Source organism: Lissotriton vulgaris, chromosome 6 (assembly GCF_964263255.1).
Source record: "Lissotriton vulgaris chromosome 6, aLisVul1.2, whole genome shotgun sequence".
Classification (NCBI taxonomy): domain Eukaryota; kingdom Metazoa; phylum Chordata; class Amphibia; order Caudata; family Salamandridae; genus Lissotriton; species Lissotriton vulgaris.
This window is the reverse complement of record NC_141694.1, coordinates 1,923,309,928-1,923,337,039: the sequence shown is the minus strand read 5'-3', so window position 1 is coordinate 1,923,337,039 and position 27,112 is coordinate 1,923,309,928. Positions and strand designations below refer to the sequence as shown.

At 51.1% G+C, this 27,112-nt stretch overlaps 1 protein-coding gene across 2 annotated transcripts in view; it reads left to right on the top strand.

The window, feature by feature from the left end:
• LOC147709937 (uncharacterized) overlaps positions 1–27,112 on the top strand; it is a 156,579-nt gene that overhangs the window by 82,603 nt on the left and 46,864 nt on the right. For both annotated transcript variants that reach the window (XM_086928348.1, XM_086928349.1), the window contains exons 3-5: positions 2,765–2,891; positions 14,631–14,732; positions 16,472–16,588. In XM_086928348.1, the coding sequence (XP_086784474.1) occupies positions 2,765–2,891; positions 14,631–14,732; positions 16,472–16,588 (346 nt within the window). The remainder of the gene's footprint in view (positions 1–2,764; positions 2,892–14,630; positions 14,733–16,471; positions 16,589–27,112) is intronic.

The following is a 27,112-nucleotide window of genomic DNA, read 5'->3' as shown; positions in this document are numbered from 1 at the left end:
ACCCTTTTACTGGTGATTCACCCCTTTACCAATGATTCACCCTTTTACTGGGTGATTCACCCTTTTACTGGGTGATTCACCCTTTTACTGGTGATTCACCCTTTTACTGGGTGATTTACCTTTTTCTGCTGATTCACCCTTTTACTGCTGATTCACCCTTTTACTGGGTGATTCACCCCTTTACTAATGATTCACCCTTTTACTGGGTGATTCAACCTTTTACTGGGTGATTCACCCTTTTACTGGGTGATTCAACCTTTTACTGGGTGATTTACCTTTTTTTCTGCTGATTCACCCTTTTACTGTGAAGTAGTGTGGCTCACTGGTTAGAGGCGGCAGTCCCGAGAGCAGAGGACGGCCCGGGACCAGGGTTCGATTCCCTGCGCGGCAGGTTTCTGGACCAGGGTCAGCGGACTCGATAATTCTCTCGCCTCGGTGCCCACTCTGATCAGCGATCACACTCGGCAACTCTGGGCATTAGCTTGCCTCATCTTCACTAACGGCCCCACCAGACCGCCGGGGATGCCTGGTCTCACCCTGGAGATACCCATTAAGGGACCATCTCTCAGGGAAGCCAGGAAGGGTTTCGCAGCGGTCGAAGCGCCTTGGGACCCTACGGGTAAGTAGTGCGCTATATAAATGCCAATACATTTACATTTACATTACATTTACTGGGTGATTCACCCTTTTACTGGGTGATTCACCCTTTTACGTGCGATTCACCCTTTTACTGGGTGATTCACCCCTTTACTAATGATTCACCCTTTTACTGGGTGATTCACCCTTTTACTGGGTGATTCAACCTTTTACTGGGTGATTTACCTTTTTTCTGCTGATTCACCCTTTTACTGGGTGATTTACCTTTTTTCTGCTGATTCACCCTTTTACTGGGTGATTCACCCTTTTACGTGCGATTCACCCTTTTACTGGGTGATTCACCCTTTTACCTGTGATTCACACTTTTACTGGGTGATTTACCTTTTTTTCTGCTGATTCACACTTTTACTGGGTGATTCACCCTTTTACTGGGTGATTCACCCTTTTACTGGGTGATTCACCCTTTTAGTGGGTGATTCACCCCTTTACTAATGATTCACCCTTTTACTGGATGATTCACCCTTTTACTGGGTGATTCACCCTTTTACTTATGATTCACCCTTTTACTGGTGATTCACCCTTTTACTGGGTGATTCACCCCTTTACTAATGATTCACCCTTTTACCGGTGATTCACCCTTTTACTGGGTGATTTACCTTTTTTCTGCTGATTCACCCTTTTACTGGGTGATTCACCCTTTTACTGGGTGATTCACCCTTTTACTGGCGATTCACCCTTTTACTGGGTGATTCACCCCTTTACTAATGATTCACCCTTTTACTGGTGATTCACCCTTTTACTGGGTGATTTACCTTTTTTCTGCTGATTCACCCTTTTACTGGGTGATTCACCCTTTTACTGGGTGATTCACCCTTTTACTGGGTGATTCACCCTTTTACTGGTGATTCACCCTTTTACTGGGTGATTCACCCTTTTACTGGGTGATTCACCCTTTTACTGGGTGATTCACCCTTTTACTGGGTGATTCACCCTTTTACGGGCGATTCACCCTTTTACTGGGTGATTCACCCCTTTACTGGGTGATTCACCAGACCTTTAAGATCCAGGAGTGACTCTTGACGTACAGGGCGATATTGTATGGTACAGGGCGACATTGTATAGAAGAATCTTTTAATGATTAATTTAATGTTCTATGCATTTATCAGTCAATATTGCTCAAATGAAAACTTTTTTTATAAATTGTTGTAAATATTTTTCTACAATGTACTTTTATGATTGTAAATTCAATCGAAATAAAGTTTCTTTTGACTTTGACTCTTGACTTTGATCTGAATCCTAAATAACAAACAATGAATATCACTGATTCCTGCTAACACCAGCTTCCCCCATTGAGACACGCGATGCCTTTCCAGCTCTTTACTCGTATGACTATGAGCAGAAACACCTTAGTTCAATTTCACCGTGATTATGACAACTGTGTCTGTTGGACTACTTACAAAATATCAATATTCCATCTACCACAAATTCATGCAAAATGTTCTAATTAGAGACAATTTCAAACTTCCAAAATAGCATCCTGTCTCTAATCATCTCTGCCAACTCCACTGTCGCTCTCTACAGAAATATTTTCTTTTTAAAGCTACTTTTGTGATGTACAAGATCTGTCATGAACCAGCACCAATGTTCCTCATAGAAAAGGTAAAGAAGTATGTCCTCATCATAAACCTCAGATCAATCAACAAAGATAACTTTGTGCCCCCTCACCCACCACGCTCCCCACCCAGCAAACATGCTAATTGTAGGGGCAGGGGGTTCGGGGGGTGCACTCTGGAATAATATCCTTCTGGAGACCCCAGAAACTAATGTTCAGAAAAAGTTTTGAAAAACTTGGCTCTTTTGTTAGTAGTCGACTCGATCCCTTACTACAACTCTAGTCATTAACCCCACAGCGCCAAGATACCACCCATGAGTGATAGCAGTGCTCTACAAGATTCCATTAATAAATAATTTCACATTACATTTTATGGAGGGCAGGTTTATAGCCTTGTGCATTGCAGGCTCCCCTGAGCTGCAGGCAACCCTAGGGTCTCACTGAGTCTTAACTTACAAGAAGCATCTTCAGCAAACAGTGTGTTGCCCTCATGCTGAATGCAAGCTCTTTTGACTGAATATTCTAATAAGCCTGTGATATTGCTTCTTCTTTTAGGTACGTGTGAAATTCCATGATGTGGCAATTTATTTCTCTGACGAAGAGTGGGAGCGTTTAGAAGCGTTTGAAAGAAAGATGTACAAGTCTGTGATGGAGAAAATCCACGCTGCCATCATCTCACTGGGTAAGGGACCCCATTGATGTGTGCACCCATTTCAGGCTTTTCAAAACCTCTTGAGCAATGCCACTCCGTCGGGTTATCATAAACCAAGAACTCCTTCAACGTCCAGCTAGACTACATGCTTGTAGCGTACATCTAAGCTTCTTTGTAGTGCGTACAGGAATATAGTGAATGTCCATTGAGCAATACGCTGCTCTCTGGGACTCGTATGAGCGCAGTGAATGTTTATTGGACGATACGCTGCTCTCTGGAACTTGTAGAGCAGTGAATGTTCATTGGACGATACGCTGCTCTCTGGAACTTGTAGGAGAGCAGTGAATGTTCATTGGACGATACGCTGCTCTCTGGAACTTGTAGTAGAGCAGTGAATGTTCATTGGACGATACGCTCCTCTCTGGAACTTGTAGTAGAGCAGTGAATGTTCATTGGACGATACGGTCCTCTCTGGAACTTGTAGAGCAGTGAATGTTCATTGGACGATACGCTGCTCTCTGGAACTTGTGGAGCAATACGCTGCTCTCTGGGACTCGTATGAGCGCAGTGAATGTTTATTGGACGAAACGCTGCTCTCTGGAACTTGTAGAGCAGTGAATGTTCATTGGACGATACGCTGCTCTCTGGAACTTGTAGGAGAGCAGTGAATGTTCATTGGACGATACGCTGCTCTCTGGAACTTGTAGGAGAGCAGTGAATGTTAATTGGACGATACGCTGCTCCCTGGAACTTGTAGGAGAGCAGTGAATGTTCATTGGACGATACGCTGCTCTCTGGAACTTGTAGGAGAGCAGTGAATGTTCATTGGACGATACGCTGCTCTCTGGAACTTGTAGTAGAGCAGTGAATGTTCATTGGACGATACGCTCCTCTCTGGAACTTGTAGAGCAGTGAATGTTCTTTGGACGATACGCTGCTCTCTGGAACTTGTAGGAGAGCAGTGAATGTTCATTGGACGATACGCTGCTCTCTGGAACTTGTAGGAGAGCAGTGAATGTTCATTGGACGATACGCTGCTCTCTGGAACTTGTAGGAAAGCAGTGAATGTTCATTGGACGATACGCTGCTCTCTGGAACTTGTAGTAGAGCAGTGAATGTTCATTGGACGATACGCTCCTCTCTGGAACTTGTAGAGCAGTGAATGTTCTTTGGACGATACGCTGCTCTCTGGAACTTGTAGTAGAGCAGTGAATGTTCATTGGACCATACGGTCCTCTCTGGAACTTGTAGAGCAGTGAATGTTCATTGGACGATACGCTGCTCTCTGGAACTTGTAGGAGAGCAGTGAATGTTCATTGGACGACACGCTGCTCTCTGGAACGTGTAGTAGAGCAGTGAATGTTCATTGGACGATACGCTCCTCGCTGGAACTTGTAGAGCATTGAATGTTCATTGGACGATACGCTCCTCTCTGAGACTTGTAGAGCAGTGAATGTTCTTTGGACGATACACTGCTCTCTGGAACTTGTAGGAGAGCAGTGAATGTTCAATGGATGATACGCTGCTCTCTGGAACTTGTAGGAGAGCAGTGAATGTTCATTGGACGATACGCTGCTCTCTGGAACTTGTAGGAGAGCAGTGAATGTTCATTGGACGATACACTGCTCTCTGGAACTTGTAGAGCAGTGAATGTTCATTGGACGATACGCTGCTCTCTGGAACTTGTAGGAGAGCAGTGAATGTTCATTGGACGATACGCTGCTCTCTGGAACTTGTAGGAGAGCAGTGAATGTTCATTGGACGATACGCTGCTCTCTGGAACTTGTAGTAGAGCAGTGAATGTTCATTGGACGATACGCTCCTCTCTGGAACTTGTAGTAGAGCAGTGAATGTTCATTGGACGATACGGTCCTCTCTGGAACTTGTAGAGCAGTGAATGTTCATTGGACGATACGCTGCTCTCTGGAACTTGTGGAGCAATACGCTGCTCTCTGGGACTCGTATGAGCGCAGTGAATGTTTATTGGACGATACGCTGCTCTCTGGAACTTGTAGAGCAGTGAATGTTCATTGGACGATACGCTGCTCTCTGGAACTTGTAGGAGAGCAGTGAATGTTCATTGGACGATACGCTGCTCTCTGGAACTTGTAGGAGAGCAGTGAATGTTAATTGGACGATACGCTGCTCCCTGGAACTTGTAGGAGAGCAGTGAATGTTCATTGGACGATACGCTGCTCTCTGGAACTTGTAGGAGAGCAGTGAATGTTCATTGGACGATACGCTGCTCTCTGGAACTTGTAGTAGAGCAGTGAATGTTCATTGGACGATACGCTCCTCTCTGGAACTTGTAGAGCAGTGAATGTTCTTTGGACGATACGCTGCTCTCTGGAACTTGTAGGAGAGCAGTGAATGTTCATTGGACGATACGCTGCTCTCTGGAACTTGTAGGAGAGCAGTGAATGTTCATTGGACGATACGCTGCTCTCTGGAACTTGTAGGAAAGCAGTGAATGTTCATTGGACGATACGCTGCTCTCTGGAACTTGTAGTAGAGCACTGAATGTTCATTGGACGATACGCTCCTCTCTGGAACTTGTAGAGCAGTGAATGTTCTTTGGACGATACGCTGCTCTCTGGAACTTGTGGTAGAGCAGTGAATGTTCATTGGACGATACGGTCCTCTCTGGAACTTGTAGAGCAGTGAATGTTCATTGGACGATACGCTGCTCTCTGGAACTTGTAGGAGAGCAGTGAATGTTCATTGGACGACACGCTGCTCTCTGGAACGTGTAGTAGAGCAGTGAATGTTCATTGGACGATACGCTCCTCTCTGGAACTTGTAGAGCATTGAATGTTCATTGGACGATACGCTCCTCTCTGAGACTTGTAGAGCAGTGAATGTTCTTTGGACGATACACTGCTCTCTGGAACTTGTAGGAGAGCAGTGAATGTTCAATGGATGATACGCTGCTCTCTGGAACTTGTAGGAGAGCAGTGAATGTTCATTGGACGATACGCTGCTCTCTGGAACTTGTAGGAGAGCAGTGAATGTTCATTGGACGATACACTGCTCTCTGGAACTTGTAGAGCAGTGAATGTTCTTTGGACGATACGCTGCTCTCTGGAACTTGTAGGAGAGCAGTGAATGTTCATTGGACGATACACTGCTCTCTGGAACTTGTAGGAGAGCAGTGAATGTTCATTGGACGATACGCTGCTCTCTGGAACTTGTAGGAGAGCAGTGAATGTTCATTGGACGATACGCTGCTCTCTGGGACTCATGAGAGCGCAGGGAATATTTGTGGAATGTTACACTGCTCTGTGACCTGCAGGAATACCGTGAATGCTCGTGGAATGATAGAGTACTCTCAATGTAAGTGTGCAGTTACTGTTCAAAGGATGATACAGTGCTTTATGGGGCCTGTAGGATGAAAGCGAAAGGGCAACTTAAACCTGTCTGTAGAACCCATCGGAGAGCAGTGAATAGTGGGGGGATGTACAAGTTGGTATAGTGCTGCTTGGAGAACAGTGAATGACATTGGACTTTGTAACCTTGCTTCAGCGGCTGATGAGTACAGTGAACAGCACAGAGGAATATTTACATACATTGAGCAGGCAGCAAGCAGTGAATGTCTCCACGGAACACACGCCTCTCCTGAATAACTGCTGCAGTACAGGAGCCGTCGTAGGGGGTGATGCGCATCTCTGGTACCTGGTATACTACAGCGAATGATCAAAGGGGTTATAAAGCTTGCTTTCGAACCTGTTGGAGTATAGTGAATGGTAGACGCGACTATAAACAATCCTTTAGTGGGGAAATATAACAACATACATTGGTTTTAGGATTACAGTAAATTGTATTTTAGGAATAGACCTATAAACACATTGCAGCTGGGAAAATAGGGAAATAAACAGCTTTACAGCATGTGACTTCAAAGGACAACTCACGTCTCTGTCTGCAGTGGCACTCTGAATGCACTGTGAAATAAACCCTATCTGTAGTATCAGAACTGTAAGTGTGTAGAAAAGTGCCCCCCACTTTTGCCTGACATCTGACACAACCTGACTTGATGTGCCCTGGGTCCCTGCCAACCAGGTTCCCAGGGCCTGTGTTCTTTCCTGAAGCTGTACCTTTGTACACACAATTAGCACATCCCTGGCCACATGTAAGGCCCTTGTAAAAGGTACCAGGGGTACCAAAGGCACTGTGACCAGAGAAGGGCTCTAAGGGCTGCAGCACTTATTATGCCATCCTTAGAGGCCCTGTACCGTGACACCCACACAGAGAAAAGTGAAGAGTGACATGACACACATCTGTAATGATTGAAAGCAGCGCAAGAACTCGCATGCGCCACTAACCTTAATGCAATGCCCAGCAGGAACGATGGGATGACTGTCCTTGCCACCTCCCACTGCACGTCACCCAACAATGGGACAGACACCGCTGTTAGAGCACGCACAGCCGGAGGCCGCAAGGGGAAAATGACAAGGTGGAGGAATGAGGGTTTCTCTAATCTCTTCAGTTCAATCTCTAGGTCAGCGGCTTTACTGGGAAGACCTCCCTGGAGGTGAGTGAGAAGAGAGAGAGAGAGAATAATGTGACTCTGTCCTGCTTTGAACAGCCCCACTTCCCCTGTGTTCCGGGACTTACCACTGGTAAGAATGGAGACTCCGTGGATGAAGGCTACCGCTTCTATGGAAGTCTTTGTAGCTGTCAACAGGTTGCGAAGAGTTAACTCACTCTCTGCTCCAGGATCACTCACGGAAGAGACTTTCCCCAATAATATTCTGGACAAGGTACTGCTAGAAGAACCCAAAATACTCCTTTTGGGTGATGAACTCGCAGCAACGGCTCTGCAGGCTCAATGCCGCCTGATATCCAAGGATTCCAACGATACAAAAAAGGAACAATGCAATCTGCAATCTCCCACTAGGGTTAAACGGATAACTAAAAGAAACACAAAGGTAACGGAAGAGAGCGAGCCCGCTCTCCTCGATCGGTACAACAAGCGCGATTCTGTTTAACTCACAGGGATGCGCTGGGTCTCCGCGATCTGACCTCGCTGGCACTTCGTCGTCGCGGCGGGTGTTTGATCACTGGCCTCGCAGGCACTTCGTCGTCGCGGCGGGTGTTTGATCACTGGCCTCGCAGGCACTTCGTCGTCGTGGCGGGTATGGACATAAAGAAGGAAATGGCTTGAACAAGAATCTCCACTGCAGAACTCTAGATGCACTAACACACAGGGAACGAACCAGGAACAGGATTGACAAGCCCCGTTTTGATCAAGGGGTGGAGCTTAAATAAGATCTTCCCATTTTGCCTGATCCCGGCGTCGCTTGGCTTTCTGGGACTGGTAGTTTTTTCTGAGATGTCTTACATGACGCTGTCTGCAGCAACCTGCCGTTCTGCCTAGGGTGATCGCTACAGAACCCCCTCTCGAGGACTGCCGTCCCGGCGGTCGTCCTGGCTTCCCAGGGTAACGTTCGTGAAAAAGGGCCACCAAATCGGGACAATGTAAGTGATCTGTAGGTTCCCAGGAGCGATCTTCGGGACCGTAGCCTTTCCATTCGACTAGATACTGAACCCGACCCCTTACTATACGGGAGTCCAGGATGGCTCCTACTTCATACTCCTCTTGCCCTTCCACTTCCACAGGGCCAGGGCGCGCTGGCAACCGGACACTAGGTAGACAAGGCCGTAGAAGTGATACATGGAAGACTGGATGTATGGACCAAGACACAGGCAAAGAGAGTTTCATGGCCACAGTGTTGATCACCTCACAGATACCATACGGACCGACATATTTGGGTTTCAATTTGTTCGCACCTTTCAAGTGCAGGTTACGAGTAGAGAGCCAAACCTTGTCGCCCACCTTATACTCGGGTTCCTGAGACCTTCGTTTGTCTGCGAATGTTTTCTGGGCATTCTGAGCCGTTCTCAAACTGGTCCTTGCCTCTATCAAGATCGCTCGAAGATGAGCATGGTGTTCCTGAATAGCGGGTACGAGGGAACGAACCGGCCACTCAAAGGGAAGCATGTTCGGATGGTATCCATGCAGACAGAAGAAAGGAGAACATCCCAAGGTGGAGTGTACCGCATTATTGTATGCGAATTCCGTCAACCATAAAAGAGTGGTCCAATCAGTGGTGTTCTGTAGGGTGAAACAGCGAAGATATTGTTCTAGGGTTTGGTTCAACCGCTCCGTCTTACCATCCGTTTGCGGATGGTAACTGGAAGAGAGGCGTGCGTCTATCTGCAGGGTGTTACAAAGAGCTTTCCAGAAATGGGAGGTGAATTGTGTACCTCGATCTGTTATCACTACACTTGGTAGTCCATGTAAACGTACGATGTTCTGCAAAAATACCTTCGCTAACTCTCCGGAGGTAGGCAAACCGGGTAGGGAGATGAAGTGTCCCATTTTGGTGAGATGATCGACCACCACTAAAATGACGGTTTGTTTCTCACAGGGAGGCATTTCTACTATAAAATCCATGGACAAGGTATGCCAAGGTTTGGGCGGAATAGGTAAGGGGTGCAACATTCCTGTTGGTTTAGCATGGCTAGATTTTCCTTGCGCACAAACCGCACAGTTCTTTACATAATCCTTCACATCCTTTCGGAGACTGGGCCACCAAAAGGAGCGTTCCACGTTAGCGATCGTTTTGTGCTCACCCATGTGTCCTCCCAATACTGAGTCATGGGCCCATTCCATCACTGTCTTTTGCAACTCAAGTCGAGGAATGTATAATGCATGGTGATGATACGCCAATTGTTCCTTTTCACAACGATGATCTGGCTCTTCAAGGACCCATGTGGGGATATCAAGATCAGTGAGGGCTATTTTGACGTCCTCCAAGAAGTCATCAGAGGTGATCAAGGCAATGGATGCCTCGGCGTTCTCAATACCTTGGAGGATGGAAGGAGTTTCCACTGGTCGCACGGTCTCTTCCTCCCCCAATCGAGAGAGAGCATCTGCCTTGCCATTCCGCGTTCCAGGTCTATAACGGATAACAAAGTCGAAGTCAGAGAAGAAAAGGGTCCACCTCAACTGCCGAGGTGTCAAGGCCTTTGCTGTTTTTAAAAACAGAAGATTGCGGTGATCCGTAATGATTTCCACGGTATGCACGGCCCCCAGGAGGTAATGTCTCCACTCCTCACATGCTCTTTTAATGGCCAGGAGCTCCTTGTCAGTGATGGTATAGTTTATTTCACAAGGTGTGAGTTTCGTTGAATAGAACGCCACTGGATGAAGCTGCCCGGTGGTAGGGTGGCGTTGTGACAGTATTCCACCTAGCGCATATTGGGAGGCATCCGTTTCGAGAATGAAAGGCAGCTGTGGGTCTGGATGCCGAAGGATAGGAGCTTGCGTGAACTTCTCCTTGAGGGTTTGAAAAGCCTTGTCTGCTTCTTCCCCCCATTGGAACAAAACGTTTTTCCGCAACAGAGCTGTGATCGGATGTATTATTTTGGAAAAATCCTGAACAAAGCGCCGGTAATAATTGGCAAAGCCAAGAAAGCTCTGAACGGATTTGACATTCTGTGGTGTTTTCCAAGTGAGAATAGCCTCAACCTTTTTCATGTCCATCTGAAATCCATGAGCATCAATCACATAGCCCAGAAACGCCACTTGTCGGACATGGAAAAGGCATTTCTCTAACTTTGCATATAAGGAATTGCGTTGAAGCCTCTCCAATACTTCCTTGACATGGGTGATGTGCTCTGGGAGAGTGGCAGAGTAAACCAGAATGTCATCGATGTAGACTATGCAAAAGGTCTCCAAACACCCCCGCAACACCTCATCCATAAAAAATTGGAAGGCGGCAGGGGCGTTGCATAGTCCAAACGGCATTACTCTATATTCATATAGGCCGAATTTGGTTCTAAATGCCGTTTTCCACTCATCCCCGGTTTTTACTCGCACCAGATGGTAGGCACCCGAAGGTCAAGTTTGGTGAAATACTGAGCTCCCTTAAGCTGGTCCATTAAAACGGGAATCAAGGGCAAAGGATAACGATTTTTAATTGTCACCCTGTTGATAGCTCGATAATCGATGCATGGACGCAACTCTTCGCAATCCTTCTTGGGAATGAAAAACATAGGAGAGGACACGGGGGAAGTGGAATGTCTGATGAACCCAGTGGCCAAGTTGTCGTCGATATAGGTTTTTAAGTACTGTGTCTCCTTTTCGGTTAAGGCATATACTCTGCTGCAGGGGAGATCTGCCCCTGGAACGAGGTCCACACGGCAATCATATGCCCTATGTGGAGGCAAATGAGTAGCTTTTTTCTTGTCAAACAAGGAAGCGAATTCATGGTACTCAGAGGGTAAGACCGTGGCACAGCAAAACTTGTCAACGGAGCAGGCCCCAGCTATGTAAGAAGCAGGCGAGGGTTCGAAGGAACTAAGGAGAAGGTCCGGGTTTTGACAATGTTCGTGACAGTATGTGGACGTCATCCTTACCGTACGAGTCGACCAGCATACTGAGGGGTCATGTAGGGTAAGCCAAGGCATTCCTAGAATGAGCCGGAATTGAGGTGCGTCAATCAGGTCGAATTGGATGTATTCGTAATGGTTGGCTCCGTATTCCATTAACAATGCCAGGGTATGTTGAGTTACAGGTCCTGATGACAGGACTGATCCGTCTACTGCCTTGACCGTCTCGGGCGTTGTTTTCATCTCGCAAGGGATACCCATTTGCAATGCATAGGCTTGATCAATATAGTTCCCTGTGGCCCCCGAATCCAACAAGGCATCGACCTGAAAAGGTTTCCGATTTATCACCCGTAAAGACACATTGATATTCATGTGCGCAACCGCAGGGTGAAGGGTGTTCGCTACATAAGGAGAGACCGGAGGGGACGGGAGTCTTGGATAAGTGGTCTCCTTCTGATCCAAGACCATCAGTTTTCCGACGGCTCTTCCATCCTCGCGGTGGCCTGGACTCTAGGAAAGGTGGTCTTACCGGATGTAGAAGCCCGAGCTCGACATTCATTAATAAAATGTCCGCTTTTGCCACAATACATACATAATTTAAGTCGTCTTCTCCGGTCCTTTTCTTCCTTAGTAAGGGGGCCCCGAATCCCTCCAATTTGCATGGGTTCTGGCCCTTCTTGTGGCTTGGCTTTTTCCTCACCTGTTTGTCGAGGTCTGAACAGAGGATATGAATACCGAGCGTCCCCTCTGCTCCGATCCCCTCTCCGTTCCAACAAACGGTGGTCCAGTTGTACGGTTAAATCAATAAGCTCTTCACATGTCGTCGGCAGCTGCACCACCTGTGCTAGCACATCCTTCAATTCCCCCCGAAGGCCCTGATAGAACAGGGAGATACGTTTCTGTGCTGGCCAGTCAGTCTCTACTATGAGACGATTAAAGGTGGTGATGTAGGATAGTAGATCCTGTGATCCTTGGCGTAAGGTCATTAACTCCCGATCTAATGACAGCATGTGGGACTTTCTGTCAAACAGTTTCCGTAATTCAAGACAGAAGTCGGCAAAATTGTGTAACACGGGATCATTTCTCTCCAATAAGGGAATGGTCCAGCTGGAAGCGTTTCCTCCCATGTAGGACATTACGAAGGCCGTCTTGGATGATTCATCTTGAAAGATCTGGGGTTTACAGAGGAAATGTAGGCGACATTGGTTGAGGAAGGTCTCGAACTTACGGGGGTCTCCGAAAAACCTTTCAGGAGGAGCGAGAGGGATGCCATGGGTCTGTAAAATGTGCACCGTAGGGGCGGCATCTGTGGGTGTGGAAGGGGCTGCAAATGCTCCTCCAGGTTGAAATGACTGAGGTGGGGGCAGGGTTGCAGGCCGAATCAAAGGTTTAGGGCTCGACTCCTTCTGGGCGAGATCTGACATATCTCTGCGCAAGTCTGCCACTTCTTTATACAATGCTTGATTCTCGGCACGAGATGTTTGAACCTCGGTTTGTAACTCCGTGAAACTCTCCAACAAAGAGGTAAGGACGGCATTGGTATCCATCGTCCGGGCTGGTTAGTGTTCTTGGGCTTGTCAATCTGTAATGATTGAAAGCAGCGCAAGAACTCGCATGCACCACTAACCTTAATGCAATGCCCAGCAGGAACGATGGGATGACTGTCCTTGCCACCTCCCACTGCACGTCACCCAACAATGGGACAGACACCGCTGTTAGAGCACGCACAGCCGGAGGCCGCAAGGGGAAAATGACAAGGTGGAGGAATGAGGGTTTCTCTAATCTCTTCAGTTCAATCTCTAGGTCAGCGGCTTTACTGGGAAGACCTCCCTGGAGGTGAGTGAGAAGAGAGAGAGAGAGAATAATGTGACTCTGTCCTGCTTTGAACAGCCCCACTTCCCCTGTGTTCCGGGACTTACCACTGGTAAGAATGGAGACTCCGTGGATGAAGGCTACCGCTTCTATGGAAGTCTTTGTAGCTGTCAACAGGTTGCGAAGAGTTAACTCACTCTCTGCTCCAGGATCACTCACGGAAGAGACTTTCCCCAATAATATTCTGGACAAGGTACTGCTAGAAGAACCCAAAATACTCCTTTTGGGTGATGAACTCGCAGCAACGGCTCTGCAGGCGCAATGCCGCCTGATATCCAAGGATTCCAACGATACAAAAAAGGAACAATGCAATCTGCAGTCTCCCACTAGGGTTAAACGGATAACTAAAAGAAACACAAAGGTAACGGAAGAGAGTGAGCCCGCTCTCCTCGATCGGTACAACAAGCGCGATTCTGTTTAACTCACAGGGATGCGCTGGGTCTCCGCGATCTGACCTCGCTGGCACTTCGTCGTCGCGGCGGGTGTTTGATCACTGGCCTCGCAGGCACTTCGTCGTCGCGGCGGGTGTTTGATCACTGGCCTCGCAGGCACTTCGTCGTCGTGGCGGGTATGGACATAAAGATGGAAATGGCTTGAACAAGAATCTCCACTGCAGAACTCTAGATGCACTAACACACAGAGAACGAACCAGGAACAGGATTGACAAGCCCCGTTTTGATCAAGGGGTGGAGCTTAAATAAGATCTTCCCATTTTGCCTGATCCCGGCGTCGCTTGGCTTTCTGGGACTGGTAGTTTTTTCTGAGATGTCTTACATGACGCTGTCTGCAGCAACCTGCCGTTCTGCCTAGGGTGATCGCTACAACATCCCTGTTTCAACACAAATGGGGCTGCTCCTAATCAAGTGACCTACAGGTCTCTAGAGATGCGTGATTGGTGGGGGCATTTTACAAAAAGTGAAGGACTGGCCTCACACACCACCTGTTGTCATGCTTCATCATAGGCCGTCCTCAGCCTCTTAAAACTTGGTATACCTTTTTATACTTACCCGGTTGGTCTGGGTTCTGTCTCTGAGTGTGTGCATCAGTCTTGATTGTGTGAATACAATGAATGTTTAACAAACCCTCTAGATAAGCCTTACTGCTCGCCCACACTACCACAAATAGAGCTGTTGGTACTTACCTAATTTAGCCTCTGCTATACCTCTGGGGACTCCCTGGACTCTGTGGACATAATACCTTACTTTGGTATGGTGTATACCGAGCCAGCCCTCTACATTGGTGGCAGCGGTGGGATGTACAGCTTCTGGGGACTCCCTGGACTCTGTGGACATAATACCTTACTTTGGTATAGTATATACCGAGCCAGCTTCCTACACAGTGGTAGAAATCTCGTCATTCTGTTGCTTGGAGTTAACGAACTGATCAGCAGAGCTTACCTAGGAAGCTCCCCATGTTTGCACTGTAATGTTCTTTCTTTGTATCACTAAGCATGAACGCTGGGCAGGGTGTTACATTTAATAAAAGTGCCTTTTTTCTTGCTAGGTTATACAATTGTCAACAAACAACGTTTGTTCCGGATTGAACCTGATGTGGTGCCACATGCTAAGAAGCGCGTGGGCCCCAAAGAAAGAGATCCGACAACAGGTGAGTGAGGAGCTGGAGCCACAAAGAAAGCAGTCTGACTTCAGGTGAGCGAGGAGAATGCTGGGTAAACCTAGTCTCTGGCTCAGCTCTACAAGGTTTGCTTTCACACCAACAGGAGAAACGAGTGAACGTAGTTCATTGCACCAACACTTAAATGTGAAAGACAGGTTTTTGTAACCCCGCAGAACTCCACCCAATACATAGTTGAAATGGCGTCAATGCTTTTAGGTTACTAACAGTCCCTAAACAGGGATCCAAGGACACTGTAGTGATCAGAAACAAACCTTGTCTTTACTCTTCAATCACAATTCACACGAAAGATGTATCAGGAAAAGATACTTTAATAAAAAGTGCATGTATTTCACCAAGTGAACCCTGTTCCTAAACACATCTAAAGTAAAACCACACAGAATAAGATTAAAAAGCACAAATGCACATTGCGAACAATGGAAATAAAATTAACATTTCTTACAAGGTTAAAATGTAATCAAAAAAACATAACACCCTAAAACCAACTCCGGTGCGTCGCACTGGGAGAGCAGGGAAAGTAGAATAATTTGCAGCTAGAATTTCTTAGGGAGAATGAGTGCACTTCATTCTTTGTTTATATCAGAACGTAGGAACCCCCATGCATTACACCGAGGGAGGCACATAATGCACCATCGACGGACCCGTACAAAGGCAGTACCCCAGCCATGCATGCCCCCATAGGCCAGCAGCAGACGGGGAGCGTTCTGGGCTGATCCTTCTAGGTGCTACATATGGCTGCTGGTGAGCATTTTTGGGGTTAGAGTTCACAGCGAAGAGTATGGGACACAGCAGAGAGGGTTGGACATTCATTCAAAGCTCCTGCTGTCTTGAATGTGTGTTGTGTTGAGAGTGAATGACATGAGAGGGAATGACAGCACTGCTCGGGACTCACTCGTGGCCCAATAGACTCTCTATTGATGTCTTGTGCAGTCCACGCTGGGGTTTATCTGAGGATGCAATGCAGGCCTCTCCCAGCCTGTCCTGGCCTCACCTCTTGATTCCACGTTTCAGGCTCTGATCCTCTAAGGGGGGGCAGCACACCCAGTCTCAAGCTTCATACTTATTAACACTGTATTACAAGACGTTTGTGCATGGTCCTTCTGTGCACAGAGTAACAAGAAATACCAGGTTTAGCACCGAAGAACCAGGACTGCAGTAAAATAAGCACAAACAAGGGCATTAAAATTAAAAAATGACCACCACAGACTCGCTGAATGCACTTCAGAACCTGAATATTTCCAAATGTGTCCTTTCTGGGCCATGCCCTGCGGTGCAGGCCGTGCAATCCCACACGTCAAAGTCCATTTACCCATCAAAGGTACCGGACTAGTGACGTACGGAGCTCAGGGGCGCGTGTGGCAGCTCTCGGGGTACAGCCGCCAGCCCCCCCGATGATACTGTACCGAGGAGCCTTCCGCAGGAGGTAGACATCTGTACAGTTCTCAGAAGGGCCGTACCGGGGGGGTCTGGGGGGAAGATTGAACTGGATTAACTTATACTGTGGGTTGTAGCGGAGTATCTGGTGCCAGGGCCTTGGTCAGTACTGTCCTCTAGTGACTGGTGGTGAGGGCTGTGCTGCAGTACCATACTCTTGCCACTGGCCAAGACGATTTTAACAGAGTATGAGGTGGTGAAAAGGCAGGTCACCATTTTGTTTGCTTTGAACCCTTGTGTTTGCTTTGAACCCTTGTGTGCTTTTTCATTTCCAGGGTCTCCAATTCCAGTTCCTGATATTGTACTAAGACTGGAGGAAGTCAAGGCTGCAGAAGTAGAAGAGCATCTCCTCAAACCTCAGAAGCCCGCAGTGGGCTCTAGCCCCTGTGCAGGTGAGCTGAAGCCCTGGGCAACCGTACAGGGGCACTAGAAACTGTAAGGCGTCTGTGAAGGCAGGGGATAGTTACAACCAGTCCATCTTATTACAATTGGGCACGAGTCAGAGGCTTGTGCATGACTGATGCATGCATGTACAACATGCAGCTGATTGTGTGGCCGGGGCGTGAGTCAAAAGCCTGTGCGTGGCTGATGCGTTCATGTACAACATGCAGCTGATAGTGTGAGCCGGGGCGTGAGTCAAAGGCCTGTGCGTGGCTGATGCGTTCATATCCAACATGCAGCTGATAGTGTGAGCCGGGGCGTGAGTCGTAGGCCTGTGCGTGGCTGATGCGTTCATGTACAACATGCGGCTGATAGTGTGAGCCGGGGCGTGACTCAGAGGCCTTTGCGTGGCTGATGCATTCATGTACAACATGCAGCTGATTGTGTGGCCGGGGCGTGAGTCAAAAGCCTGTGCGTGGCTGATGCGTTCATGTACAACATGCAGCTGATAGTGTGAGCCGGGGCGTGAGTCAAAAGCCTGTGCGTGGCTGATGCGTTCATTTTTTTTTTTTTTTTTTAAAGTTTTTATTGCATCACCAATATAAATGTACAGACAACACAATCAGCAGTATATATGCAGCACGTACAAGATTAGCATGGTCCAGTCCTTCTCCATCCGGGAGGTCCACCCTGTCCTCGGGGTGTGTGACCTCATCCCTGATCGCTTCTCGTAGCGTCTTACAACGTCTGACAGTAGCATTAGGCAAATATCTCTGGGTTGCTTTTGTGATTTTCACCCCTCCCCCTCCCCAATTTCGGTACCCCAACACCCCTCCAAACCAGCTTCCTACCCACCCTCCCCCGTGGTCGCTCTGCGTTGAGTCAACAGTGTAAAGGTGTCTGGTGTGTTGCAGGAGGAATCGGTCATTCGCTAATGTGTATTCTCCTGTGTAGTGACAGGGTCTGCCCCATCCAGTTCACCCTCGCCCTCCAGCTCTTCAGCATCCATATCACGAAGCGCCTGCACCATCACTTCCCATGCAGTCGCCCTCTCCAGAGCTTTCTCGTCATTCATCCTCCAGGCCATCTGGTACCTCAGAGTACTTTCACACGCTGCCCATCTCAGGCACTCCCCATACCATCTTTGATATGTGGGCCCCACTCTGGACTTCCAGTTCCTCGTGATCTCCCGCTTGGCCAGAATAAGTCCCAAGTCTATAAATTTACTAGTCGTCTTATTCCTAGGCGTGTGAGGGAACCAATGGAGGATGCCAACCGCTTTAGTGTACTGGACATCCCTGTCTGTCGCGCCATTAAGTGCCCGCCCAACTTCCTGCCAGTAGTCTCCCAGAGAGGGGCAATCCCACAGCATATGACCCAAGTCCGCCCCTACCGTGTTACATCTGGGGCAAGCAGCGTTGTCCACCCCAAAGTACTGTTGGATTTTTCCCGGAGTAAGGTATGCCCTGTGAATGACATAGAAGTGAATCAATTGAAACCTGGCATTTCTCGAGCTCTTCCGTGCTCGCCTTAGCAACTGGCCCCAGGTCGCGTCAGGTATCTCCACTTGAAGGTCCAGCTCCCACTTGGCCTTCAGGGCTGTCAAAGGCTGCAAGGCCTCCCGCTGCATCCTAGAGTACAAGCACGTGACGGCCTTAAAAGTCCCCGCCGCCATCATTGTATACTGGCAGGCCATAGAGGTGCCCGGCTCCTGCAACCCTTCCCCCCAGTGGGCTTGCATAGCGCCCGTGACCGCTGCATGCAACAAGTAGTCGCCCCTCGGGAGGTCAAAACGCTCCTGCAGGTCCTGAAACGGCAGCAACACCCCGTCTTCATAGAGATCACCCAGCATTTGTATTCCCGCCTCCTCCCATCCTAGCAAGCGCGACCAGTCTCCTCCATGTGGGAGGGCGGTGACCATCCCCAGCGGAATTTCAGGGGCATACATAAGGCGGACATCCGCCCGCTTACGAGCCCGGTCCCAGCAGAGCCGGAACGTCTGCTCCTCAACCGTCAGGTCTCCCACCCGGAGCTTCTGGTGCAGCGTGATGTACGCCAGAATGTGCCGCGGGGTGCCGTCTACTCTCGCATCCTCGGGGCCTCTATATACTCTCGCTACCTCCTGAGTAAAAATCTGCAGCTGCGCGGCCAGGTAATACCCTTCAAAATCTGGCACCGCCATACCTCCTTCATCCTTGGGGCGCAGCAGAGTGTCGAGCGCTATGCGCCTCCTTCCCGTGCCCCACAAGAACGCTATGACCAGAGATCTCAGGCGTTTAAAGACAGAGCTCGGGATCCACACCGGGAGTGTCCTAAAATAATACAAAAGCCTGGGCAGGGCTACCATTTTAAGCAGGGAGATCCTACCAGCCAGGGATAACGGCAGAGTTGCCCAGAAGTCCATGGACCCCCTCAGGGCATTAATACAGCAGGTGATGTTACCGTCCGGCAAGTCAGCCGGGGTATGATAAACGTAGACCCCCAGATAGTGCAGACAGCGTGGCTCCCACCGGAGTTCCTGTGCGGTGAGTGGGCACGGTTCCCCTGGTCTCAGGGGGAACAGGCAGGATTTAGGCCAGTTGACCCTCAGGCCCGACAGCCTGCCGAACCGCTCCAGTAGCCGCCACGCCCCCTGGAGCTCGGGTCCCGCATCGGCCAGAAACATCAGCAGGTCATCTGCGTACAGGGAGATGAAGTGCGGCCTGCCCCGAAATGATAGACCTGCATAGTGGCGGCCCAGCCTGGCCTCCGCAGCGAAGGGTTCCATCGCCAAGGCGAACAGGAGCGGGGATAGGGAACAACCCTGTCTAGTGCCACGCCTGACCGAGTATTGTCTCGAGATCAGAGTGCCCACTCGAACTCTCGCTACCGCCTCGGTGTACAGGACCTTGGTCCACTTAATGTATCCGTCCCCCAGTCCGAAGCGTCGCATCACCTCATACAGGTACCCCCACTCAAGGCTGTCAAACGCCTTCTCTATATCAATGGAGAAGACAAATGGGGAGACGGCGTCCGGCCAGTCCGCACCCATCAGTCTCGTAAGTCTGCGAATGTTGTGAGTGGTGTTGCGTGTCGGAATAAAACCACACTGGTCTTTGTGAACAAGGCCCATCATGTGTACCAGCAGTCTGTTGGCAAGAATTTTACTGAGGATCTTATAGTCCGTCGTCAACATGGACAACGGGCGGTACGAGGACAAAACCGCTCCCTCTCTGCCCGGTTTTAAGAGCGGGATCATGAGGGCCTCGCTCATGGAGCCCGGGAGTCGACCCTTCGTTTGTGCCTCATTGTACACCTCGCGCAGCCGAGGAGCAAGGTACTCTAGATATTTACTATAGAATTCGATCGGGAGCCCGTCAAGTCCCGGGGTCTTATTTCTGGCCATCTGCTTTACTGCACACCCTATCTCTCCAAGAGTGACGGGCCGACCCAGCTCTTCTGCCTCCGAGTCTTCCACCCGGGGCAACTGCAAACCGTCCAAAAACTCTCCAAGCTCCTCCGCCCCTCCTGTTTCCCCACTCTCATATAGCCCTTCGTAATAAGCACGAAACTTATTCAGAATCCCGGGTTGAGTGTGGCAGGGCTCCTCCCCTGCCTCCTGGATCCCCATGATCGGCACTCCCCTCCGAACTGGGTTAGCGAGCCATGCCAGCATAGACCCCGCCTTATCACCCTCCGCATGCGCCCTCGTCATGTACGCCTTGTGGTCAAAGCTACGCAGCCGCTCTAGCTCCACAGCCAGCCCCTCCCGTGCCCCGCTAAGCCCCTCCTGCAACTCAGGGTGATTCGGGCGCCTCTTCTCCAGTTCCCTCAGCCGTGCCTCAGCCTTATCTAAGTCGTCCAGCAGAGTTTTGCGAGCCCCAGCCGTGTGCCCAATACAGTGCCCCCGCACCACCACCTTAAATGCATCCCACTCTACCGCCCTCGTGGAGGCCGAGCCATTGTTCTCCTCAAAGTACCTCTCAATGCGCTCACCCAAAGCCTCCCTGAACAACAAGTCATCTAGGGTGTCGGGCTGCAGGCGCCATGTTGGCACACAGTTAACAGTCACCATCCAGTCCAGAGATATCAACAAAGGGTTGTGGTCCGATAACGTCCTGGCCAAGTATTCCGCCCCACCCACCGCAGGGAGCACACATGACGAACAAAGAAACGCGTCTAGCCTTACGTGCAGATCATGTAGGTGCGAGTGAAAAGAGTAGTCCCTAGTAGTGGGGTGCAACGCCCTCCATGCATCCGTGAGGGCCCAGCTCTCCTGCCACTCCAGCCTACGCTTGGCGACCCTATGCACTGGTGACGCGCGCAGTGGGGGATGGGACCTATCTAGTAACACATCCTCGACCGAGTTGAAGTCCCCCCCCAAGATGACCGGCCCTGCCAAATAACCCGCCATTTTGCCCGAGATGGTAGACAAGAATGCGGGCAAATCTACATTAGGAGCATACACATTACAGAGAGATATCACCCTGCCTCTCAACCTCCCTTCCACCGCCACATACCTGCCCTCCGGGTCCACCAATGTTTTTGACACCTGGAAGGGGACCCCCGCCCGTATCCAAATCAGTGTCCCCCTTGCAAAAGCTGAGAATGTCGTGTAAAACAGCTGCCCCCTCCAGCGCCTCTGCAGAGCAGCCCCTTCTTGCTTATTAAGATGTGTTTCTTGCAGGAACGCTATATGAACCCCCCTACGCTTGAGGTATGCCTGAACCTTATGCCTGCGCGTCATGGACTGCATACCCCGCACATTCCAGGACACACATTTCAATGCCCCAGTACTAGCCATCCCCCCTCACACAACCGGACCAGACAATAAAGAACAATGTCCTTACAAGTCCCGCGACCACGGGCCTACCCACCCACCCTCCCCAAACAGGAAGCCAAACCCCTCCAACAACAACTACCCCCCGAGCAACCCCAACTGCTCGCAACTCCCACCCCCCCAGGACAGGCCCCCCCGCAACTGGAAGTACCCCCATCCAAACCAACACTTCCAACCACCCCTCAAAGAAAGGCGGTAATGGTCGCAGCCTCCACTGCGGTGACCTTAGGGGCCAGTAAGGCGTGGCTCGATGCGATAGATCCTCAAAGCAAATCTGCCCCGCGCACTCCACCCCGCAATCCCCACATTACAGCTCCCCAAAACCTCAAGTAATAGCGTTCCACTACCACGGGCCCAGTGCCCCGGTGTCCGACCAACGAGTCCACTCCGCCAGTTCAGCTCAACACGCCTCGAGTATCTCCCCCGAAGTCTGCGGTGTCACAATAGGGCCCCGGGCTCCACCAAGTTCCGAGAGTCCCGTCTCCGAGCCCGTGCCCGGGTCCTCTGAGTCCGTGCCCTTCCCGGACTGACTTCTGGCGGCCCTGGATAAGTCCGCTACCGCCTGCAGCGCCGCCTGCCTCTCTGCCTCCGTTTGCGATATCGATGGTTTGCCGGTCCTCCTGCGGTTCCTCCTGATCCGTTGGGATTTTCTGACCGGTTGCGTCACCTTAGCCTCCTCCTCCCTGGCCTTAGCACCGTCCGTTCCCGCTTTATAGGTGTCCCACCAGGCCCAAGCATCCACAGAGGACGTGAAGAAGGGTGATTGTTCATCCACCACCACTCTCAGTTTGGCGGGGAACAATAGGGAGTACTTGATGCCCTCCCCGCGGAGCTCCCGCTTGAGGGACAGAAAGTTCGCCCTAAGCCGCTGCGTCTCAAATGTATAATCTGGGAACATAGTGACTCTGCTGTTGTCCACTTGAAAGGGCCCTGCCTCTCTCGCCTTCTGCAAAAGCCAGTCCCTGTCCCGGTAGTGGAGCAATTTGAACACCACTGGGCGAGGAGGGAGGCCCAAGGCCGGTGGGCGCGCTGGAACCCTATGCGCCCGTTCCAGGGAGAAGAAGGGGGACAATCCCTCCAGTGCCACCTCCGTCCGCAGCCAGTTATCGAGGTAGCCCACCATATCGTCGCCTTCGATTTTTTCCGGCAGGCCCACTAGGCGTACGTTGTTGCGCCTATTACGGTTTTCCGCATCTTCGGCCCTCCGTTCCAGCACCTTCAAGCGGTCCATCACTTCCGTCATCTGGGCCTTTATCGTCGCTTGGCCTGGGGCTAATTCCTTAACCGTGATCTCCACGGACTTCACTCTGTCCTTAAGTTTATCATGGTCGGCCTTCAGGAGGCCCAAGCCCGTCGCCACCTGAGCTATATCTTGTTGTAGGGCGTCCTTTGTGGTGGCGATGGCCTCTAGGATACGATCTTGCATCCGCTGTAATGCCGCTTGGCCTCGCTCCGCTCCCTCCGCAGCTTCTGTATCAGTCGCACCGTCTCCCTTTCCTTTCGGCTTCCCCATCTGGGCCGGCCCGAGCGGTGGCCTCCGTGTCTGTCTCTGGCCTTTCCCCGCACTTCGCCGGGCTGCGCCCTCCGGTAGGGTCCCCGGATCCAAGGTTGTCTCCAATAACCAGGATCTCCGATCGACCGTCAGCCCGGCTGGCGCCAGTCGTGCTCCGAGGCCTGGGGCTTTCGTCACTGGGTCACAGCCGCACCATCGCCGCCACTGCTAGGGGGCGGCTCCCAACCACCGCTCGAGGGTGCGCCCAAGGTCCACTCCAGCACCCAGGGAGAGGTGCGATGCAACCTCCAACACCTCCGATTTGTCGGGGAGCGGTCCTTAGTGGGTCTCCGGGCAGACGACTCCGTCGGCACCGAGGCTCATGCCACCGCCGCCATTTTAGGGTCCGTGACTCCTCGCTTGGGTCCAACTTTCAAAGTCGAAGTACTGGTTTGGAATGGCTCGACGTCGTCCTCCGTGGGCACCGGACCCTCCGCAGTACCTTCCAGTACCGGATGATATCGATTACATCGGGGTCCGATCAGATTTTCAGGATATTTTCCGGGATCGGGCACGGAGCTCCGAGCTCACGCTGCCTACCTCCTCGGCATCCAAGCCACGCCCCCCGTGGCTGATGCGTTCATATCCAACATGCAGCTGATAGTGTGAGCCGGGGCGTGAGTCAAAAGCCTGTGCGTGGCTGATGCTTTCATGTACAACATGCAGCTGATAGTGTGAGCCGGGGCGTGAGTCAAAGGCCTGTGCACGGCTGATGCGTTTAATATACAACATGCAGCTGATAGTATGAGCCAGGGCGTGAGTCAGAGGCCTGTGCGTGGCTGATGCGTTCATGTACAACATGCGGCTGATAGTGTGAGCCGGGGCGTGAGTCGAAGGCCTGTGCACGGCTGATGCGTTCATGTCCAACATGCGGCTGATAGTGTGAGCCGGGGCGTGAGTCAAAGGCCTGTGAATGGCTGATGCGTTCATGTCCAACATGCAGCTGATAGTGTGAGCCGGGGCGTGAGTCAGAGGCCTGTGCATGGCTGATGCGTCCATGTACAACATGCAGCTGATAGTGTGAGCCGGGGCGTGAGTCAGAGGCCTGTGCATGGCTGATGCGTCCATGTACAACATGCAGCTGATAGTGTGAGCCGGGGAGTGAGTCAAAGGCCTGTGCATGGCTGATGCATACATGTAAAACCTGCAGCTGATAGTATGAGCCGGGGCATGAGTCAGAGGCCTGTGCACGGCTGATGCGTTCATGTCCAACATGCAGCTGATAGTGTGAGCCGGGGAGTGAGTCAAAGGCCTGTGCATGGCTGATGCTTTCATGTACAACATGCAGCTGATAGAGTGAGCCGGGGCGTGAGTCAAAGGACTGTGCACGGCTGATGCGTTCATGTACAACATGCAGCTGATAGTATGAGCCGGGTCGTGAGTCAGAGGCCTGTGCACGGCTGATGCGTTCATGTACAACATGCAGCTGATAGTGTGAGCCGGGGCGTGAGTCAGAGGCCTGTGCACGGCTGATGCGTTCATGTACAACATGCAGCTGATAGTGTGAGCCGGGGCGTGAGTCAAAGGCCTGTGCACGGCTGATGCGTTCATGTACAACATGCAGCTGATAGTGTGAGCCGGGGCGTGATTCAGAGGCCTGTGCACGGCTGATGCGTTCATGTACAACATGCAGCTGATAGTATGAGCCGGGGCGTGAGTCAAAGGCCTGTGCACGGCTGATGCTTTCATGTACAACATGCAGCAGATAGTGTGAGCCGGGGCGTGAGTCAGAGGCCTGTGCACGGCTGATGCTTTCATGTACAACATGCAGCAGATAGTGTGAGCCGGGGCGTGAGTCAGAGGCCGGTGCACGGCTGATGCGTTCATGTCCAACATGCAGCTGATAGTATGAGCCGGGGCGTGAGTCAGAGGCCTGTGCATGGCTGATGCGTCCATGTACAACATGCGGCTGATAGTGTGAGCCGGGGCGTGAGTCAAAGGCCTGTGCATGGCTGATGCGTCCATGTACAACATGCAGCTGATAGTATGAGTCAGGGGCGTGAGTCAAAGGCCTGTGAATGGCTGATGCGTTCATGTACAACCTGCAGCTGATAGTATGAGCCGGGGCGTGAGTCAAAGGCCTGTGCACGGCTGATGCGTTCATGTACAACATGCAGCTGATAGTGTGAGCCGGGGCGTGAGTCAGAGACCTGTGCATGGCTGATGCGTTCATGTACAACCTGCAGCTGATAGTGTGAGCCGGGGCGTGAGTCAAAGGCCTGTGCACGGCTGATGCGTTCATGTACAACATGCAGCTGATAGTATGAGCCGGGGCGTGAGTCAAAGGCCTGTGCGTGGCTGATGCGTTCATGTCCAACATGCAGCTGATAGTGTGAGCCGAGGCGTGAGTCAAAGGCCTGTGCACGGCTGATACGTTCATGTCCAACATGCAGCTAATAGTGTGAGCCGGGGCGTGAGTCAGAGGCCTGTGCGTGGCTGATGCGTTCATGTACAACATGCAGCTGATAGTGTGAGCCGGGACGTGAGTCAAAGGCCTGTGCATGGCTGATGCGTTCATGTACAACATGCAGCTGATAGTGTGAGCTGGGGCGTGAGTCAGAGGCCTGTGCGTGGCTGATGCGTTCATGTACAACATGCAGCTAATAGTGTGAGCCGGGGCGTGAGTCAAAAGCCTGTGCGTGGCTGATGCGTTCATGTACAACATGCAGCTGATAGTGTGTGCCAGGGCGTGAGTCAAAGGCCTGTGCGTGGCTGATGCGTTCATATCCAACATGCAGCTGATAGTGTGAGCCGGGGCGTGAGTCAAAGGCCTGTGCGTGGCTGATGCGTTCATGTACAACATGCAGCTGATAGTGTGAGCCGGGACGTGAGTCAAAAGCCTGTGCGTGGCTGATGCGTCCATGTACAACATGCAGCTGATAGTGTGAGCCGGGGAGTGAGTCAAAGGCCTGTGCATGGCTGATGCATACATGTAAAACCTGCAGCTGATAGTATGAGCCGGGGCATGAGTCAGAGGCCTGTGCACGGCTGATGCGTTCATGTCCAACATGCAGCTGATAGTGTGAGCCGGGGAGTGAGTCAAAGGCCTGTGCATGGCTGATGCGTTCATGTACAACATGCAGCTAATAGTGTGAGCCGGGGCGTGAGTCAATAAATAGCCTGTGCGTGGCTGATGCGTTCATGTACAACATGCAGCTGATAGTGTGTGCCAGGGCGTGAGTCAAAGGCCTGTGCGTGGCTGATGCGTTCATATCCAACATGCAGCTGATAGTGTGAGCCGGGGCGTGAGTCAAAGGCCTGTGCATGGCTGATGCGTCCATGTACAACATGCAGCTGATAGTGTGAGCCGGGGCGTGAGTCAGAGGCCTGTGCATGGCTGATGCGTCCATGTACAACATGCAGCTGATAGTGTGAGCCGGGGAGTGAGTCAAAGGCCTGTGCATGGCTGATGCATACATGTAAAACCTGCAGCTGATAGTATGAGCCGGGGCATGAGTCAGAGGCCTGTGCACGGCTGATGCGTTCATGTCCAACATGCAGCTGATAGTGTGAGCCGGGGAGTGAGTCAAAGGCCTGTGCATGGCTGATGCTTTCATGTACAACATGCAGCTGATAGAGTGAGCCGGGGCGTGAGTCAAAGGACTGTGCACGGCTGATGCGTTCATGTACAACATGCAGCTGATAGTATAAGCCGGGTCGTGAGTCAGAGGCCTGTGCACGGCTGATGCGTTCATGTACAACATGCAGCTGATAGTGTGAGCCAGGGCGTGAGTCAGAGGCCTGTGCACGGCTGATGCGTTCATGTACAACATGCAGCTGATAGTGTGAGCCGGGGCGTGAGTCAAAGGCCTGTGCACGGCTGATGCGTTCATGTACAACATGCAGCTGATAGTGTGAGCCGGGGCGTGATTCAGAGGCCTGTGCACGGCTGATGCGTTCATGTACAACATGCAGCTGATAGTATGAGCCGGGGCGTGAGTCAAAGGCCTGTGCACGGCTGATGCTTTCATGTACAACATGCAGCAGATAGTGTGAGCCGGGGCGTGAGTCAGAGGCCTGTGCACGGCTGATGCTTTCATGTACAACATGCAGCAGATAGTGTGAGCCGGGGCGTGAGTCAGAGGCCGGTGCACGGCTGATGCGTTCATGTCCAACATGCAGCTGATAGTATGAGCCGGGGCGTGAGTCAGAGGCCTGTGCATG